General features: G+C 58.5%; 1 protein-coding gene across 1 annotated transcript in view; it reads right to left on the minus strand.

Moving 5' to 3' along the window:
• Window positions 1-1,807: 1,807 nt before the first annotated feature.
• Window positions 1,808-18,268, minus strand: part of CARD10 (caspase recruitment domain family member 10) — a gene marked incomplete at its 5' end in the record, with an annotated part of 28,737 nt that continues 12,276 nt past the window's right edge. The window contains 13 exons of the mRNA XM_081084048.1: window positions 1,808-2,837; window positions 3,029-3,141; window positions 3,529-3,644; window positions 3,739-3,897; window positions 5,530-5,632; window positions 6,550-6,619; window positions 6,804-7,047; window positions 7,503-7,614; window positions 8,038-8,203; window positions 14,949-15,072; window positions 15,521-15,549; window positions 17,352-17,467; window positions 17,924-18,058. Of these exons, the coding sequence (XP_080940174.1) occupies window positions 2,600-2,837; window positions 3,029-3,141; window positions 3,529-3,644; window positions 3,739-3,897; window positions 5,530-5,632; window positions 6,550-6,619; window positions 6,804-7,047; window positions 7,503-7,614; window positions 8,038-8,203; window positions 14,949-15,072; window positions 15,521-15,549; window positions 17,352-17,467; window positions 17,924-18,058 (1,725 nt within the window). The 3' untranslated portion in view covers window positions 1,808-2,599. The remainder of the gene's footprint in view (window positions 2,838-3,028; window positions 3,142-3,528; window positions 3,645-3,738; window positions 3,898-5,529; window positions 5,633-6,549; window positions 6,620-6,803; window positions 7,048-7,502; window positions 7,615-8,037; window positions 8,204-14,948; window positions 15,073-15,520; window positions 15,550-17,351; window positions 17,468-17,923; window positions 18,059-18,268) is intronic.

An 18,268-nucleotide genomic window follows, 5' to 3' on the forward strand; every position in this document is an offset into this window, starting at 1 on the left:
GTAAGCAAAATGCAAAGGCGCGGGGAGATGAACGTGCTATGGAGAGAACACAGGAGAAAAGGGGCCTGGGAAGCAGCTGGAGAGAAGGGGTTGGGATTTACTTATTATTTTTTTAGTATGTTTTCATTGAATTTTAGAAAGGAAGGGAGAGGGAGAGGGAGAGAGAGAAACATGGATGTGAAAAACATTGATTGGCTGCCTCCTGCACGCACCCCGACTGGGCACTGAACCCACAACCTGGGCATGTGCCCTGACTGGAAATAGAACAGCAACCTGACCTTCCGGTGCATAGAGAGGACACCCAACCACCAGAGCCACATCAGCCAGGACAGGATCACAACTTAAATAAAGTGGTCTCGGAAGGCCTCAGGGCGAAGGTGACATTTACCATTCAAGTAAAGACCTGAAGGAAGGAAGGAAGTGAGGCAGGGACCCAGCCCGCAAAAGCAAAAGTCTGGCAGGCATCAGGGACCAACAAGGAGGGGAGTGAGAGCTGGGGCCAGGAATTGAACCGTGACCTGGTTCACAGGTTGACACTCAACCACTGAGCCACGCCAGCAGGGCTGGAACCAACCCTTTTGAAACACCCTACTAAGGGCTAGCCCCATGCCAGGCCCCTTCACAGCTCATCTTCCCAGAACAGCATCACCAGGCTTCCTGCCACACAGACCAGGGTTCAAATCCTGGCTGTGTAACTCCGGGCAAGTGACTTCACCTCTCTGAACTTCACTTTCATCATTTATAAAACGAGGACCACGTAAGACTTGGTAAAAAGTAAAGGATTCGTGGACTCCTTCACCCCATGGAAGGTCCCCTAACATGGGACCAGGCAAAGGCAGCTGAGCTCCCAGGTTCCCACCTCCTCACCCAGACTTGTGGGTCCTTAGACCATGGACGAGGCACACAGCAAGGGAAGAGGTTCATTTACCTGAATGAGAACGACCCAGTTTCCTCCCCCAAGGAGCCCACAGCCACCCACAGAGGCCCGCCTTCCTGCCACAAGGCAGGGCAGGGCATGGCCAAGGAGAAGCCCCAAGGCTGAGAGAATCTAGCAGGCTTCATGGAGACGGTGTCTGAGCCAGACCTCAAAGGACACTAAGAGTTAGGCAGCCCCCACCCCTGAACATCCCAGCCTCATTTCCTACCGCTTCCCAGCAGCCAAACTCAACCCATTTTCTGCCTCTGAGTCTTTGTTCTTGAGGTTTTCTCCACCTACTAACCCACGCCCCCAAAATCTCCCAGGGGCCAGCCCAAGTTCATTACTGTTACCGAGAACACAGTCATAGGAGGACCTAGGACAGCACATAGGCACACAAGTCCAATAAATGCTTCTTGAAGAAAGGAGTCACCTCAAACTCAAGTGGCACCTCCTCCAGCAGGCCTGCCAGGATTTCTCCCAGCGGAGGTGACTGATGGCTCTCTGGAGGAGGTCTCAGGGACCCGACTGCACACTGAAGGCTTGCTCTTAGTCTCCTGGACTCCGCAGCCAGGCCCTTCAACCCAACACCACGCTCTGCTGGCTTCAGTGTCCCCACCTGAGGGGACACTCCTTTGATGATCAGACACAAGCAGGGCTCACTGTGGGGGTGGCCCATCTGTGGGGCCCTTCTCCGGTCATTTGGGGGCGGGTAAGGTGATGCCAGCACAGATGGCCGGCGGCTCTGGGGATGAGTCAGGAGTGAAATCTGACCCTCCCCAAGGGCAAGAGGGAACCTGAAAGGTGGTATCAAGCTGAGCTGCAGGTGGGGACAAGTGTGCCCCCACCCCCACCCCCACTAGGGATGCAAACAAGCAAAAGGCCACCAACTTCTATGACAAACTGTTTAATGTTCCATAATGTGCAGCTTCTGAGGGAAAAGGGCCCATTCAAACGAGCCATACATTCTGGTGCTGGAGCAGCCGGGCCCCTCCCCACCTGTCCCTCTGGGAGGCGGCAGGGCAGGGAGGAGGTGCTGTGAGAACATGGTCCTGGGTGCGCTCCCTGGGAACACACGCGTGTTAAGTGCCCGAGTGTCATGGGGGTGGGGGACATGACATTTACACAGGAGAACCACGGACACGTGTGTGACCTGGAGACACGAGACGCGGGCACAGGTGACAGTGGACCGGGGCAGCTACCATGCCCACGTGTGGAGCTATACACAGAAATGTGACTGACGGGGGGGGGGGGTCACAAAGGGTGGGCTCGGGGCTCCTGTGAGCAGAACAGGCTGAGAGCCTGGGAGACCTCGAGTGCCCGGGGCAGGCAGACAGGAGCCTGCCCGTGAGAACTTGGGTGTACACAACAGTACACAGTAGTGCGAACCCAGGCGCTCGGGTGGGCAGTGACGGTGGGACACAGACCCACGAGTGGGGACGCGGAGACCGGAGGGCTCGCAGGAAGGCCCCGAGCAGCAGGTACGGGCCGGAGGGTGGAAGCTGTCGGAGGGCTCCGGCTCCGGCTCCAGCAGGATCCCTCGGTGACAGCCCGGAGCAGAGCCCAAGGGCCTGGGAAGGCTCAGGACATGGAGGATGTCGCACACTCATCTCCGCCACAGACAGCAGGGTCTCCTGGGGGCGTCTGAGTGTGCGAGGAAGTCGCCGGCCCCCGAAGGGGCCCTCAGGCCTCGCTGCTGCTGCTGCTGCAGCCCCTGCTGCTGCCTCGCTCCACCCACACGAGGCGGGCCTGCTCCTGCAGGATGCGGCCGCGGACAACCTTGGCCAGCTCCTCCGAGTGGGCCCACGCGTGGGCGGGCACCCGCACCCAGGAGCAGGGCAGCGCCCAGAGCACCTGCTCCGAGCTGCGGCACTGCCGAAGCAGCTCCGAGTCCCGCCAGCCCGGCCGGCCCAGCAGACCCCTGCGAGAGAAGAGAGTGGGCAGTGGGCAGAGAGGGGCACAGAGAGAGACAAAGATACGGAGAGTTAGAGAGAAAGGACAAACAGATGAAGACAAAAAGACAGATGGCAAAGAAGGAGGGAGAAGACACAGAGGGAGAGAGAGCCAGACAGAGACAGACCCCCCAGAAAGGAGGTTCGGGTCCGGCCTCACCTGACTTCCCGGACATTCTTCTCGGTCACCTCCACGTGGATGACGATGGGGTAGATCTCATTCTGGACCAGCTCCCGCACGCCCCGCGTGCCCAGCTCCAACAGGCAGTGCTTCTTCTCGGGGGTCAAGGTTACATTTTACTCCGGCCCAGAGGCACTAACGTCCCTACCCCACACACCCCCCCACACTGGGCTCCGCAGCACCGCCCCTACAGGGTCCTGCTTCCCCATCCACAGGGACCTTGGCAGTGAGGGAATGAGGAGGGCAGGCAGGAGACCTGGGGAAATAAGTCACTTTGCCTCTCCGCACCTCAGCCTCCAGATCTATAGGATCAAGCTAATGCCACCCCCGCCCCCACTGTGCCAGCCGCTGCCAGGGCAGTGGAGAGTTCGTGCACACGGAGGCAGAGAGGTGAGATGTACCAGCCATTCACAGGTGAGGAAAGGCCCACAGAATGAATGGAAGGGACTGCCCAGAGCAGCCCCTGCCCCAGCACCTACCTTCCCAACAGACTCCTGGATGGCACGAATCCTGCTGCCCAGCCCAGGGGTGGCAGGACGGGCCTTGGGGGCTCCGGGAGCTGAGGGTGCGCACTGTTCCTCCCCAGACAGGCTTTCTGGAGAGCAGGAAGAAGCCAGAACCCACGGCCAGTGGGCCTGGCTGCCCCAGAGCGCCACCCTGCCCTCCCCTCTCCGGGCCCAAAGGCTCACCCGCTGGGCACACTTGGAAGTCCAGCCGGGAGCTGGGCAGGTCTAGCAGGTTGCGGATGAGCCGAGGCGCCAGGCACTCGGGCAAGAGCACCACGGGCCGCAGGGAGGGCACCAGCAGCGGCCGCACCAGGCTGTAGGGTTGGAGGCTCCGCTCCGGGCCTGTGCCAGGGCGGGCGCAGAAGAGATGAGGGTGCCGGCAGGACCCAGCTCCTCTGTTCCAGGGCGCCAGCCCCCTCAGCATTCAAAACCCCATCACCTCCTCTCATGCCCCCATCTTTTATTCCCCTTCTTAAGTCCTGCGGGTGCCCCCCACCCTCTGACCCCTCCCCACTACACACACACACACACACACACACACACACACACACACGCACACACGCTGCCCAGTCCTCCCGGGGACTTCTGCAGTAGACTCCTCCCTCATCTCTGCCTCCCTCTCGCCCCCTAGAGGCCATTGTCCTCTCAGCAGCCAGAGAGAGGTTTTATTTTTTTTTAATATATTTTTATTAATTTCAAAAGAGGAAGAGAGAAGGAGAGAGAAAGAGAGAGAAACATCAATGATGAAAGAGAATCATGGATCGGCTGCATACCCCCTACGGAGGATCTAGCCCTCAACCCTGACTGGGAATCCAACTCTGACCTCCTGGTTCACAGGTCGATGCTCAATCACTGGCCAGGCCAGAGAGAGGTTTTTAAACTAAAGTCAGATCTTCTAACTCTCATTTTTTCAATGTGTCAACTTCCCATGACTCTTAGGAAAAAGACCACATCCTCCTTGTGGGTGCCCCAGCCCCGCCAGAGCCTGGGAGCCGCAGGCCTTGCACCCCATCACAGATTCCCCTCCTACTACACAGACCCAGACCGCCCTTCAGCTGCCTCCTGTCACAGGGCCCCACCCTGGCGTCCAGTTCTCCTCCATGACAAGTGTCACACTTTGCAATCATGTCCATGAATGAGATGATGTGGCCGACAGGTATCTGCCTCTCCCCATCCCCAACAGGCAGTAAGCTTCAAAGGGGTGGGGGACCACTGTGCCCTGTGGACCAAGAATGACAGTTCTGACACTTGACACCCATGTCCTCCAAACACACATGCACAGCCACGCCACCGGGCCTTTGCACAGGCTGTGCCTTCTTTTTCTTACATGTTTTCTGTTGATTTCTTAGAGAAAGGGGGAGAGAGAGCAACACCCATCAATTGCTCCCTTACACACCCCAACTAGGACCAAACCCGAAACCTGGGCATGTGCCCTGACCAGAAATCAAACCGATGACCCTTTGGTGCCAGGAATGACCCTCAACCAACTGAGCCACACGGGCCAGGACAAGCTGTGCCTTCTGCCTGAACAAACTCCTCTTCCTCCTTGAAGGACTCTGTTTAAACAATCTCCCTTCCTGCACGTCTTCCTCACCATCCTCGTCTCCTTGCCCCTCAGAATTGCTATTCTCCCATGTGGGCTCTCCAGCCCCTTCCCCCGATCTGGCCCAAAGCCTCACCCTATTGCCTCCAGGAATCTATTCTGGGGTCCTCATGGCACAGCCACACCTGCTCTGCCAGACGAGAACAGGCCGAGCTCATGCGTGCCCCGCACTCATACAGACCACATGCGCCTCCTGCACCAACCGGCTCTCTCAAACCTGGAGGCCCATCTCCCACCAAGGGAGCCTTGTCTCTCAGGCCCCGCCCCACTGGCACCCTCACAACAGGCCCTTCCAGGCCAAAGGACACCCAGAGGTGCACTCCTGGACTCCACAGGCAGCCCAGGCTGCGCCCTCACACCTGTGCCCTCACCTGAGCAGGGCTCCAGCAGCAGCTGCTCCGGGGAGTCCCCGGCAGGACTCCCGGCATGCTTTGGCTTCACCAGCCGCAGCTGGTCCAGAGCTCGCTTCTTCAGCTGGGGAGGGCAGAGGGAAAGAGGGGCCCCTGTGAACTCTGCCTTATTCCACCCTTGGGGAGAGGGGAGAGTACATGAAACCCCAGGCAGAGGGGGGGCCATGCCACCAGGTCTCCTGTCCCTGCCCAGGCAAGGACCCAAGAAGTGAGGTGTACCCACCCCCATTTTACAGGTGGACAAACTGAGGCCCAGAGACTATAGGAACCTAATGTCACACGAGAGAAACTTTGGGGTCTCTCACAATGAACTCGCAATATGGCCTTGGGGAGGAAGATTAATGAAACCAACAACAGCAGCATGTATCATACCAACAGCTGACAGGTATCAAAAGCCTACAATGGGACAAATATTAACTAGGCCACGGATGTGCATGAACCACGAAAGCCTTCTATGCGAGGGGCCAAGCAGGCAGTGTAGCCCCTCATTTTACAGCTGAGGACACAGCCTCCAGGGAGGGTCAGGTGGTTGTCCAAGGTCGCATGGCTGATTAAGTGGCAGAGCTGGGATTCAAATCCAGCCAGTCTGGCTCCAGAGCCTGCGCTCTCAACCCCCTCTCTAGTGCCATAGCCTCTCGCGTTACTATGGCAACTCATTCTGCCCAGGTGTACAGGGGAGGATCACACGGCCCAGTCCTTCTCCAGGGGCTGGAATAGGGGATATGACTGTTGTTTTGTCAAGTGCTTACCGTGTGAGCACGAGGTACACGCTATCTCATTTAATCGCTCAACTACCCTGGGCGTGAGTCCTGCTGTTCCACTTGCTGGCACACAGACGTCAACCAAGGACGGATGAGGGAGCGAGGTGGGAGCCTCCCTCCTCTCCTCCCCCAGAGAATGAAGCCCGGCCTCTCCCTTTTGGACCCGCCCTTCGAAACCCCTCTCCCCAGCCCCTCACCCAGCTGGGGCAGCCCTGCTTACGTTACTGCGGGGCCCTCGAGGCCGACTGGAGGGCAGGCATTTCTCCTGAGCTTCCAGGAGCTGCTGGGCTCTGGGGGGACAGGGGGGAGTCTTGTCATATGGTAGTATGGCGACAGGGAACCCCTCACAGCCTCTCCTCTAGCCCCCCGTCCTGTTCCAGAGGATAGTGAGGGGCTGCAAAGGGAGAAAGAGGCCCCCGCCCCGGTCCCAGCTCCCAGTGGGACCCCCTCCCCAGGCTCCTGGCTCTGGGTCACCTCTGATAATTGGGCACGGTGCCCCGATCCAGGTCCCGCAGCGTGAGGGGGTCGACCCGTGCACAGAACCACTCCTGCCGCCGCTTGTACACCGGGTCCACCAGCCGCAGGATCTCCTGGGCTTTCACACACAGGGCGTGGGGGTCTGCCCGCTCGGGCAGAGTGAGGTTGGCTCGAATGTAGAAGGGCTCGGCGCCCAGCCCCTTCACCCAGGCTTCTAGGGCCTCATGGAAGGACTGGCAAGCTGGGCACGGACAGGGCAGGGGGCAGCAGGGAGGACAAGAGGAGGATGAAGTCAGGCATCGGATGTGACCCTCTCAAAGCCCAAGCTACCAGGACCCCTTTCCTCCCCTTAAACTGAGAGTCCGAGGCCCAGAGAGAGCAGGACCTGCCCAAGGCCACCAAGCCCCCTCGGGACAGAACTAGGACTCGAACCCAGGTGTCTGGGCTCCTGTCCAGTGCTCCTTTCACCTCTGCTCGCTGAGGACAGAGGAAGGGCACAAGGACAGACAGCCAGCACGAGGCAGCGACAGGGGAAGGCAGGGCTCCGCCAAGAGTCGGGAGGTGGACAGTCTCCTGCTCAGGCCTCAGCTGCGCCATCCCCGGGGCTGGATGAGCCCTCTCTTGGGCCCTTAGCTCCGACCCTGTAGGCCTGGTGAGTCCCCAGCCACCACTGCCCCTGCCCCGGGCCAGACTCACCCTTAGAATCCATCAGGAAGGGGAGCGTGGACACCTGGTTCCAGGTCAAGGTCCTCCGCTGGGCCTCGCCTTCCAGGCCGGCCCCCTCCAGGCCAGCAGCCTCTGCCCTTGGCTGGGAGAAAACGCAGGCAGGGAGGGAGAAGTCAGCTTCCAAAGGCAGGACAGCCCTGGCTCTGGAGGAAGACTGAGTGTGCGACCAGCCATGTTCCACAATTCAGACGCCTCCGCCTCGGAGGGCAGCCGAGCTCTGCCACCTTCAACGGGTCTCTCCACCCAGCAGGTTCCGCCAGGGCCTTCCCACCTTTAAAAGCAGGTGGGCTGTCATTCTGCCCCACCGCCCAGTCCCTGTCCAATCAGATTTCACTTAATGCTGGGTGAGGCGGGGCAACCAGCCGGGAACCAGTGAGCCTGCCTCCGCTGTAGCCAATCCCTGGCCAATCTAGGCCCAGTGACCTAGATCCACCAATCAGAAGGCATCCAGCCCTGGTGAAAGCCCTAACTCCTCCCCCAGCCCACAGGTGGGTGGGGGGCTCACCTCTCTCGGTTCCACCCTGGCAGACGCAGACCCAGGCCCAGAGAGCACCCTCCGCACCACCGTCCCGGACCAGCTGTCCCCAAGGAGAGGCAGGCCATCTGGACCTCTGTCCTGGGGTTCGGGTCCCCCCGGGGGGCTCCGGCCAGACACTTGTATGGCCAGAGACCTGAGAAGAGAGAAGGGGATGGGAATTAGAGTTCAGTCAACATTTTGCTTCAGTTCAACATCCTTGGAAAACCACAGCAATTCCCCAAGTATGCCATGACGCCCACGCCCCACCCCCCACCCCCACCCACCCCCACCCCACCCCCCAACCCTGGTCCACTGCACCTGCTGTGCTAATGCCTGGAGCGCACTGCCCCCCTCTTCTCTGGCTGGCAAATTCTGCTCATCCTCAGAGCTCAGGTCAAAAGCGAACTCTCCCTCCCAGACCCCAGCAAACGGTGAGCAACCGTCTGCACCTTGCACGTAGCCTGCTGTTTCCTCCAACAGAAAAAACACCCTCAGCTCTGGGTGCCAGCACCAAACCCAGTGCCTGGCACCTAGGAGATGACTAATAAAAGCTTGTGATGCTCACAGTCTAGGAAGAAAGGTCACCATCGGAACGCAACGCAGATCAGAGATGGTCCCAGGGCAGTGGGAGCACAAGGGAGTGGCTTCCCAGAGGAAGCAGCCGCCAGGCTACCCCGGGGTCAAGAACAGAAGCACTCCAGCAACGGGCAGAGATGGTGTTCCTGGCTGGAGGGCGGCCATGAGCACAGGTGTGGGGGAAGGGGCATAGGATTGTGGAAGAATTTAATAACAGCAGCTGATACCCACTGGGTGCTTCCCGTGTGCCAGACACCATGTGAAGCTCCTAACTTAACACCATGGGAAACAGCTCCCAAGAAAGGCAAGCTGCGGCCAGCCTTCAGAGAGCAAGCCTCCGTCCTTCCTCTCGTGGCAGTGGGAGCCACGGATGGTTAAGACAAAGAGTCACTAAGACCTCCATCACGGCAGGGCTCTCTGCCTGTCCCTGGATGAGAACGGATGAGGCCTCCTGGCCAGGCTCAGAGGCCACTGACTCGAAGTCTCCTTCATGACCCCCTGGCCCTGGTACTGGGGAGGGGAGCAGCCAAGGTCAGTGGGCGTGCCCCAGCTGAAGAGGTGGCTCAGGGAGAGCCCCGGCGTCCACCCGCCTCCCCACCCACCCTCCAGCTGCAGCCCACAGTCTCACTGCCCCCCTACTGCCCGCCTGGGTGAGCAAGGCAACAAGGACCTTAACCCAATCAGCACCCAAGCAGAGGGGGGACTCTGGCCCTGAGAGCCCATTGCAGCTCCTGTCCTCTCAGTCAAAACAGAACCAGGCCTGGGGGGCTGGGGCTCGACATGGGTGCTGGGACTGTCCTGGCTGCGTCGAGGCGGCGTGGAGAGGCCTGGGCAGACCTGGCAGGCCAGACGCTGGGCCCGGCTATGCTGCCCAATGGCCTTCCGGCTGGAGCAACACAGTCCAGTTCCAAACCCCAGCATGAACTGCGCCCGAGACCGGGCCGAGCAAGCTGGCTGCCTGGTTCTCAGTCCCTGCATCCACAGACCAAGGACGGTGTCGGCACCTGTCTCCCACTTTGCCCATGAGGATCAGACGAATGTAAAGACGGTGCAGGTAGGGGAACCAGAGGGCTCCGGGGGCCTCCCACCTGCAGGCCTGTCCCAGGGGAAGAAGTGCCGGGAGCTGGTCCATCCTTGCTGTTTCAAGGGACCTGGCATATATGGCATACTGTTCTTAATATGTTTGCTCACCTTCTTGGCACTATGTGTTTTAACCAAGGTCACCTCTCTGAGAAAGGTTGTTTCCCCAGGTAGCGATTTTCCCCTGAAGTTAGGGAGGGAATAAAACCCCTTAACTAAGTGCCAGGCGGGTAATTAATCACTTTAACTACGAACAATCATGCTTAAGCTACATAATCTTTACTCCCTAGAATGGAGATAAGAAACGCCCTAACCTTTGGAATAGAGATTGATAGGATTGGAATCAACTGGTATAAATACAGATGTAACAAGACAACAGGACACAGAACCTAGACACAGAACCTACACAGAACCTAGAGACAGAAGAACTTCGCTGGAGAGAACATGGGAAAAGATCCTGGACAGAAACTGGCCACAGAACCTGGAGACAGAACCTAGAGAGAGAACCTGGCTGAAGAACCTAGAGACAGAACCTGGCTACAGAACCTGGATAGAACATGGCAAGAGAACCTGACTAGAACCTGGTGACTGAACCTGGCTACAGAACCTGGATAGAACATGGCAAGAGAACCTGACTAGAACCTGGTGACTGAACCTGGCTGGAGAACCTGGACAGAACCTGGCTGGAGAACCTAGCAAGAGAACATGGACACAGAACCTAGCTGGAGATCCTAACCATCCTGACCAGAACTTGGCTAGAGATCCTGGCTAGGCTGCTGATCAACTGAACGCTGTCTCTGTGTCATTCCTTCTTCGCCGAAATTCTGTTTCTTAATGGAACGGACGAGCACATAGAAGCCTGTCTCCCTTCAAGTGGATCCAACTACGGAGACCCCATGTTTCAGGCACGTGCACACGGGTTCTCTCACTGGGGTACGGACAGAAGAGTTTGGGCAATGTGGCCTGGTGGGCGCCAGCAGGACTCTGGGGCCAGAAGGCCTGGCTATTCCACTTCCGGTCCTCAGCAGCCCCCTCTGCGTCTACCTGTTTCATTGTACAATTCAGCCAGTTAAAACATGGCGCTCTTATGCCCTAGCCGGTTTGGCTCAGTGGATAGAGCGTCGGCCTTCGAACTGAAGGGTCGCAGGTTCGATTCCGGTCAAGGGCACATGCCCAGGTTGTGGGCTCCATCCCCAGTGGGGGACTTGCAGGAGGCAGCCGATCCATGATTCTCTCTCATCATGGATGTTTCTATCTCTCTCTCCCTCTTCCTTCCTCTCTGAAATCAATAAAAATATTTAAAAAAAAAACAAACAAACATGGCGGGCTTCTCCGCCTGCTTCACACCCACAGCCCATTCGCCACCACGGCTTCCCCAAGGACCCAGGGAGCAGCCTGCACCGCCTCCACCCTGCCTCAGCACGCCCCTCCCTTCCCTGCAATCCCAGGTGGGGGCAACTCCACCCTCCAACCGGGTTTCAGGCTTTTCTTTTTTAATAACATTTTATTATTTTTCCATTAGAGTTGAGGTTTACAGATGTCCTCTCTTTTCCCCCCACTAACCCCCTCCACCTCCCTCCACCTCCCCTCCCTCCCCAGGCCTTCCCAGCACTATTGTCTGTCCGTGAGCTATGCATACAGGCACATAAGTTCATTGGTTATGTCTTCCCGCTCCCCCTTCCCTCTGAAATACATCAGTCTGTTGCCTGCTTCGGTGTCTTATTGCCAAGTCCTGCGCTTCCTGAAGACACACATCAGGCAGCCCCTCCTTCGGGACCTCCCTTGCCCACCTCCCTGAGGGACCAAGTAACTTCTCTGAGCCCCCGCAGCCCCGGGCTGCCAACACTTGGCACCTGGGCTCGCTGAGGGCAGGGTCCAGACCAGGTCCCTCTCAGTCCCGGGCCTCAGCACCCAAGCAAGCAGCAGGGGACAGAGGAACATGGTACAGACAGGGCTGCCTGCTCCAACCTCCTGGGACTCCTGGGTCTCCAGTAACACAATCCGACTGCCCCCCAGCCCTGCCTGTGGGCAGTGAGAGGATGGGGTAACCTGTCCGCCAGGTGAGGGCTCCCAGTCCCTCCCCCGGGATCAGGTCAGGAGGTCAGGTCACGGGAAGGCAGGCGGGGGGTGGGCAGTCCTTCACTCTGCCAGCTCGGGCAGTGGTGGCCCAGTGGCCTGGATGAGTGCCCCGAGCCCCAACCTAGGGCACTGTGGGGAGATCTCTGGGCAGTGTACATGGCGGCTTTGTTCAGGTCAGGGACCCAGAGACCTGAGCAAGCTACACAGATGACCTCACTTAACCCTGCCAGCAACTCTACGGAGACATCTGTTACGCCCCCCATGTTGAGAAGGGGAAACTGAGGCATGGGGAAGTTATAACTAGACAAGGCTTGCACAGCGGGTGGGTGGTACAGTCGGGTAATGACCTATTCAAGCCCCTGGGCAAACCGAAGGGGCCATGGATCCTGAGGCTATGTCAGTGGTCGGCAAACTCATGAGTCAACAGAGCCAAATACCAACAGTACAACGACTGAAAGTTCTTTTGAGAGCCAAATTTTTTAAACGTAAACTACATAGGTAGGTACATTGTTATTAACTTAATTAGGGTACTCCTAAACTGGCCTTTGCTAAAAACGTCCTCAATCTGAAGGGTCGACCTCAGCAAACGTACCCCCACTTCTTCTAACGCCACTTCTTCAAAACAGACTCGCCCAAGCAGAAAACCGACTTTTGCGCATGGGCCACGAAGTTTCAATCGCACTGTATGTGCGCGCCCGTGGTCATCCACGTGGTATTTTGTGGAAGAGCCACACTCAAGGGGCCAAAGAGCCACATGTGGCTCGCGAGCCGCGGTTTGCCGACCACTGGGCTATGTGAATAAGGGGGGCAGGGGCGGGTCCTGGCCAGGGGCCACGGCACCTGGTCCTCTCCCCACACGCCCCTCCATCCTCAGCGCCTCACTGTCTCCCAGCCTGTCCACCGTCCATCTATCCGTCAGCCTGCCCCAGCACCCCCACCTCCCCGCTCCTCTGCCTGCCCCAAGGCCCCAGGAGCCAGCAGGGCAGGGGAGACAGGGCTGAGAACACCCGCATGGAGTGAGCACTGAACACAAGTGGGAGATTAAAGTGACTCAGACCAGCGTCACCAACTGGTGGCCCGCGGACCCCTGGTGGTCTGTGAGGTCCGAAAGGTTAGTGACCGCTGATTTAGACAGTCCTGGTCAGTGGTTCAGTGGTTAGAGCATCAGCCCGGCACCGAAGGATGGAGATATGATTCCCAGTCAAGAGCATGTACTGTGGTTGCAGGTTCAATCCCCAGCCCTGGTCAGGGCCCGTGCAGGAGGCATCCAAGTCTCTCTAGCTCTTCTCCCTCCCTCTCTCCCTCCCTTCCATTCTCTCTAAAAATCAATGGAAAAAATACTCTCAGGTGAGGATTAACCCAAAAAATGTGACTTAGACAGAAGGAAGGCACCCAGGAACCCCCACTCCACCACTCAGAGGCCCTGGGACAAATTCCTGACTCCGAACCTAGTATTCCCTATCTGAATAAGGCGGCTAGAAATGCCAGCCTGCAGGCCACTCTGAGAATTAAGCAACAAGGGCAGCAATGACATTAGCTCAGAGCTGGCACTACCACTCACTCTGAGCCACTCTAACAGGAATACAGGGACCCCCACAACGACCTAAGGGGGCAGGCACAATTGTGACCCCACTTTACAGAGCAGGAAACTGAGGCACTGGGAAAGTAAGTCACATGCCCAAGATTCCACAGTGGAGCAAGATTTCAGCTGACTGACACACGGTCTCCTGCACTGTACTGTCACACGGCCCCAGGACACATGCCCCGCACCTCACCTCCCTCTCCGCCTGTCCCTCAACCTCTTTCTCTCTCCGCCCCCCACCTCTGCCTCCATCCTGACCTGTGTTCTCCCCCATCTCCCTCCTCCGCGGGAACAGCACGGGCATCAGAGGCGGCCCCCTGATCACACGGCTCCTGCTCCCTCTGCCACATCCCGGCACCCCCTGGACGAGAGCCAAGACCCCTTTTGCAGGCCTGAGCTGGAGGGAGGAAGGGCCAAGTCAGGCAGGAAGGGAGGTGCCTCCACCCCTTCCCTCAGAAGCACGTCCTGCACAGGGAGAAACAATGTCACGCTGGGCCCACTGCCGGGGCGGAGGGTGGGGGCAGGGCTCTGGACTCGGGCCTGGCCAAGCTGTGTCCAGGGGGCGGGAGGCCCCTGGTCCTGCTCTGCCCTGGTTTCCTGGTGACCTGTGCTCTGTATCCAGCACCCCCACTTTCCAGCTCTGACCTCAGTGCTTCCTACGCCCTTTCCAAAACCCACGTCTGATCAGGTCACCATGGACTTGGGCCAGGGCACTTCCCAGCTGTGTAACCTCGGGCAAGGCGCTTAACCTCTCTGAGCCCCAGTTTCTTCCCTAGGAAACCGGGATAATCATAATAGCGCCTTCCTCCAGGGACAGAGAGAATGCCCGAAGGCAGCCAGCAGCGGGCCTGCAGTTAGTAATAGCTAATCCCTCGCAGGTTTCCCAGAGTGCACCAGCCAAAGTCCACACTTTTCCAGCCTGACTCAGAGCCTGCTGTGGCTTGGCCTTCCCCCCCCACCCCCCAGCCCCACTCCCACGTGCACCAGTCAACGCCAAACTCCAAGCCCATCCCAAACAGCCTCTGTTCTCTGCCTCTTCCAGTCATGCAGCTGCCCTCCCTACCTGCCCTCTCTCCATGGCTGAGTTCAAAGGCCACATTGTCAGCCCGGCCTCCCTCTCTCCCCTCCTGAGGTCCGCTCCAAAGCCTGGCCGGGGAGGCCCTTCGCGACCAACACACAGAGCTCACTGCCTCCAGCACGATCTGAGCCAATGTGTTTCTTGGCTCCTGAGGGGCCCCACCCCACCCACAGCTCGAAGCTTTGTTGGGCGGGAGCTCAGAGCTGGGATGACAGGCAGAGGGTTAACTCAGCATCTACAATGTGCCTGGCAAAGCTAGGTGCTTGACTGACATGGATCCCACACCTCACACCACCCACATGCAGAAGAGAGAGCTCACTGCTCCCGTTGAAGAAACTGAGAAAGGTCACACAGGTGATAAACGGTGGCGACGGGGTTGGAATCCAACTGACAGTTGCATAAACCAAAGGCTTAGCTCTGCTCCCTCGCACCTCGTCCTGCTCACCCTGCTCCAGGCCCTGAGACGCAGGCCCCCATCTCCCCCCACCCAGGCGGCGTCCGTACCTGCCGAGGAGATCCAGGCCGCAGCCTCTGGCCAGGAGACCGTCCGGCTTTCCCAGTGGCCACACGCTGTCGGAGGATGAGGATGAGGAGAGGCCGGGGGACCAGGGTTTAAGCGTTACACTCCCTGGGGAGAAGGAGTGAGGTTCAAGGGCGCTGGACTGAAACACGGGGGAGGGCCCGAGACCACCCACAGCCCAGAGGCCTGGGGCCCAGCAGGTTGGAAGCCCCAAGAACACAGGGGACCCACTGGGCTCAGGGCTCGGCCGGCGCCTGCCAGGACGGCCCTGCAGTTTCCTAGAAGAGGGTGAAGGGTGGACCAGAACTGAGGGGGGTCCCCCCGCACAGCACAGCCAGGACCAGGACTGAGCTCAGGGTAAACCCACTCCCCCAGACGCCTCCTGAGCAGAGCCTTCCTGCCTGTCCAGGGCACAGCTGGGCCTGGGGGAGGGAGTCACAGGCCAAGGGCAGAGCAGGCAGCACAGGTCTCAGGTAAACTGAAAAGCTCTCCTCCCCCCCACCCCCCAACCCCCCGCCCCGTGAGCCCTCCCCATGGAGTGTCCGAGGGCCCTTACCTGTGATGTCGGACATGCTGCTGAAGGACCTGGGCAGAGAGAGGACGGGCGGGAGGGGCAGGAGCTGAGAGTCCGTGGGCATCTGCCCCACTCCCTCCTCCTGCCCCTATGCCACCAAGCGGTCCTGCAGCTCCCAAGCACAGGCAGGCTAGAGCAGGTGGGAGTCCCAGGCACAGGGCACGCATGCCACCCAGCTCCCCTAAACTCACAGAGGCAAGAAGGTAACACCCTGGCTGCAGCCCCATGGCCTTCCACCTAGAATGCCCCGGCCTGTTCTTTAATGCCACCCCCTCCAGGAGGCCTCGGCTGACCTCTCAGCCCCATCTCATCCGCACTTTCTACATTGTTGTTGGTGGCTCCTGGGCTGCTTCTCACACTAGATCAAGCAAGTCAAACTCACGGCCATGACATGCTCGCACTAGACCAGTGGTTCTCAACCTTCTGGCCCTTTAAATACAGTTCCTCATGTTGTGACCCAACCATAAAATTATTTTCGTTGCTACTTCATCACTGTCATGTTACTACTGTTATGAATCGTCATGTAAATATCTGATATGCAGGATGGTCTTAGGCGACCCCTGTGAAAGGGTCGTTCGACCACCAAAGGGGTCACTACCCACAGGCTGAGAACCGCTATACTAGATCATGATCTCCTCGTCACACACCCACTCCTGGCAGATTCACCCATCGGGGATCAAGCTCGAGACCGGGACCTACACCAGGAAGGGAGGTCGTCCCCACCCTCGGTCCCGCCACCAGTGGACATGGCTGCCTTTTCTGGCCCCACTGGCCGCTGATGCCCACACCTGAGGCCAGCTTTCTTGCCTGAGGCCCTGACACCTGTAAATATTCTCCACATGCCCACGTCCTAGACCAGGGGTGGGGAACCTTTACTCTGCCGAGGGCCATGTGGATTTTTATAACATCATTCAAGGGCCATACAACATTGTCCACTTAAAAGTTAGCTGCTGTTTAGAACAAGAGCAATTCAATGAAAAAACACACATGAAAATCAAATAGTAAGATGCCCTGGGCGTGGTAGATGTTCACATTGTTGGGGGGGTGGAGGTGGTAAGAACTCAACCGAGGGACTGGTATGCATGCATATAAGCATAACCAATGGTCACAGACACTGGGAGACGGGGTGCGGGCATGTGCGGGGGGCGGGGGGGGGGGGTGGTAGGGGAGGCCGGGGGAAGGTCAATGGGGGGGAAAAAGGAGACATATGTATTAACATCTGTAATACTTTAAACAATAAAATAAAATTAAAAAAAAAAAAGTTAGCTGCTCTATTTGGTCAGACCTTTAATTAACTCACCCCTGATGGCTTGGCAGGGCCAGACCAGATGGCGTCACAGGCCTGATACAGCCCAGGGGCCAGACGTTCCCCCCTCCTGGCCTAAATCTTCAGGCTTCCCCTGGGTTGAGCAATTTTGCGGTCCAGTTTCTAGTGACTCAGATGCCAGAGTGTTGGGTTGGGGCTGAGCCCATTCGGCCCTTTGGCCTTGTCTTAACCTCTGACCTCAGTCACCCTCTGCTCTCAGGGCCTGGGTTCCCAGCGCTCTAGCCATTTAAAGGCAGTTGGGGAGGTGACCGCCAAGTGTTGACGCTGGCATGGGGGATTCTGGGAGGTGGCTGGACCTCTGCCACTCTCCTTCCAGCCTGTTTACCTTTTGGGTGTGTTTTTCCCCCACATCGATTAGTTGCCTCCCAGGCCAGGGATCCAGCCAGCAACCAAGGTGCGTGCCCTCGACTGGAATCAAACCCAGGACCCTTCAGTCTGCAGGCCAACTCTCTATCCACCGAGCCAAACTGGCCAGGGCCTGTTTACCTCTTAGCAGGTGCAGGGTCCTCCTCACGCTGCCGGCGGAGGATGGAGCCTGCGCTGGGAGGGAAGGGCAGGATGGACAGCCGGTTGATCTCTTTCTCACTGTCTGTAGCCTCCTCCTGCAATGTCACGACAGGGCCTGGGTCACCCCCACTGCACCTTCCCCCAACTCAATGCACCTAGGTCTGCGCCCATTCCACAGATGAGAACTGGGGCCCAGAGCGGAGGAGTGAGCTCCACAAGATTACAGTGTGAGTGGCCCCCAGGTCTCCTGGTACCAGGCCCAGCTGGCTCTGGATAAGCTTAATAAGGTGCTTACCTTTGTGGGTCTCAATTTCCTCCTATGTGAAATACATTCCAAGGTATGTGCAAAGGCCCTGAGGCAGGGCTCTGACACCTTCCAGGAATTCAAAGGCTGAGACCCAGAGAACCAGGCTAGAGGGAGGGAGGGGCCCCCCTAAGGGCCTCTGGGGCCTAGTAAGGGCTTTGTCAGCAAACTGGAGGGCACTCCCCACGTTAGTAATTATGTGAACACTGTCAGTGTCCCCCCATACTCAGGTGGGCAGGTGTCTTACCGAGATGTGGGGCTCGGATCCCCCCAGGACAGTGGCCTCCCCAGCTGCATCTGGGCCTCCAAGCGGGGAGGGGAACTCGCTCAGGCTCCAGGTGCTGCTGAGGTTGGAGCACAGGGAGTGGGAGGAGGTGCAGGCCTGGGAGAGGAAGGGGGAGGGATGAGGTCAGCAGTGCTGGGCCAGGGCCAGCCCCAGTCACTCAGTGAGCTCCTGCCCTCACGGAGCGCTCAGCCCAGAGGACACAAGCTGTAAACAAGCAGACAGATGAAGGAAATAGCCCTACACTGCCGGGAGCGGAGCACAGGGAAGGCACTCAGAGGCCCACCCAGCCTGGCGGCATCCGCGTGC

The sequence above is a fragment of the Myotis nattereri genome (assembly GCF_964212035.1).
Source record: "Myotis nattereri genome assembly, chromosome: 2".
NCBI lineage: Eukaryota > Metazoa > Chordata > Mammalia > Chiroptera > Vespertilionidae > Myotis > Myotis nattereri.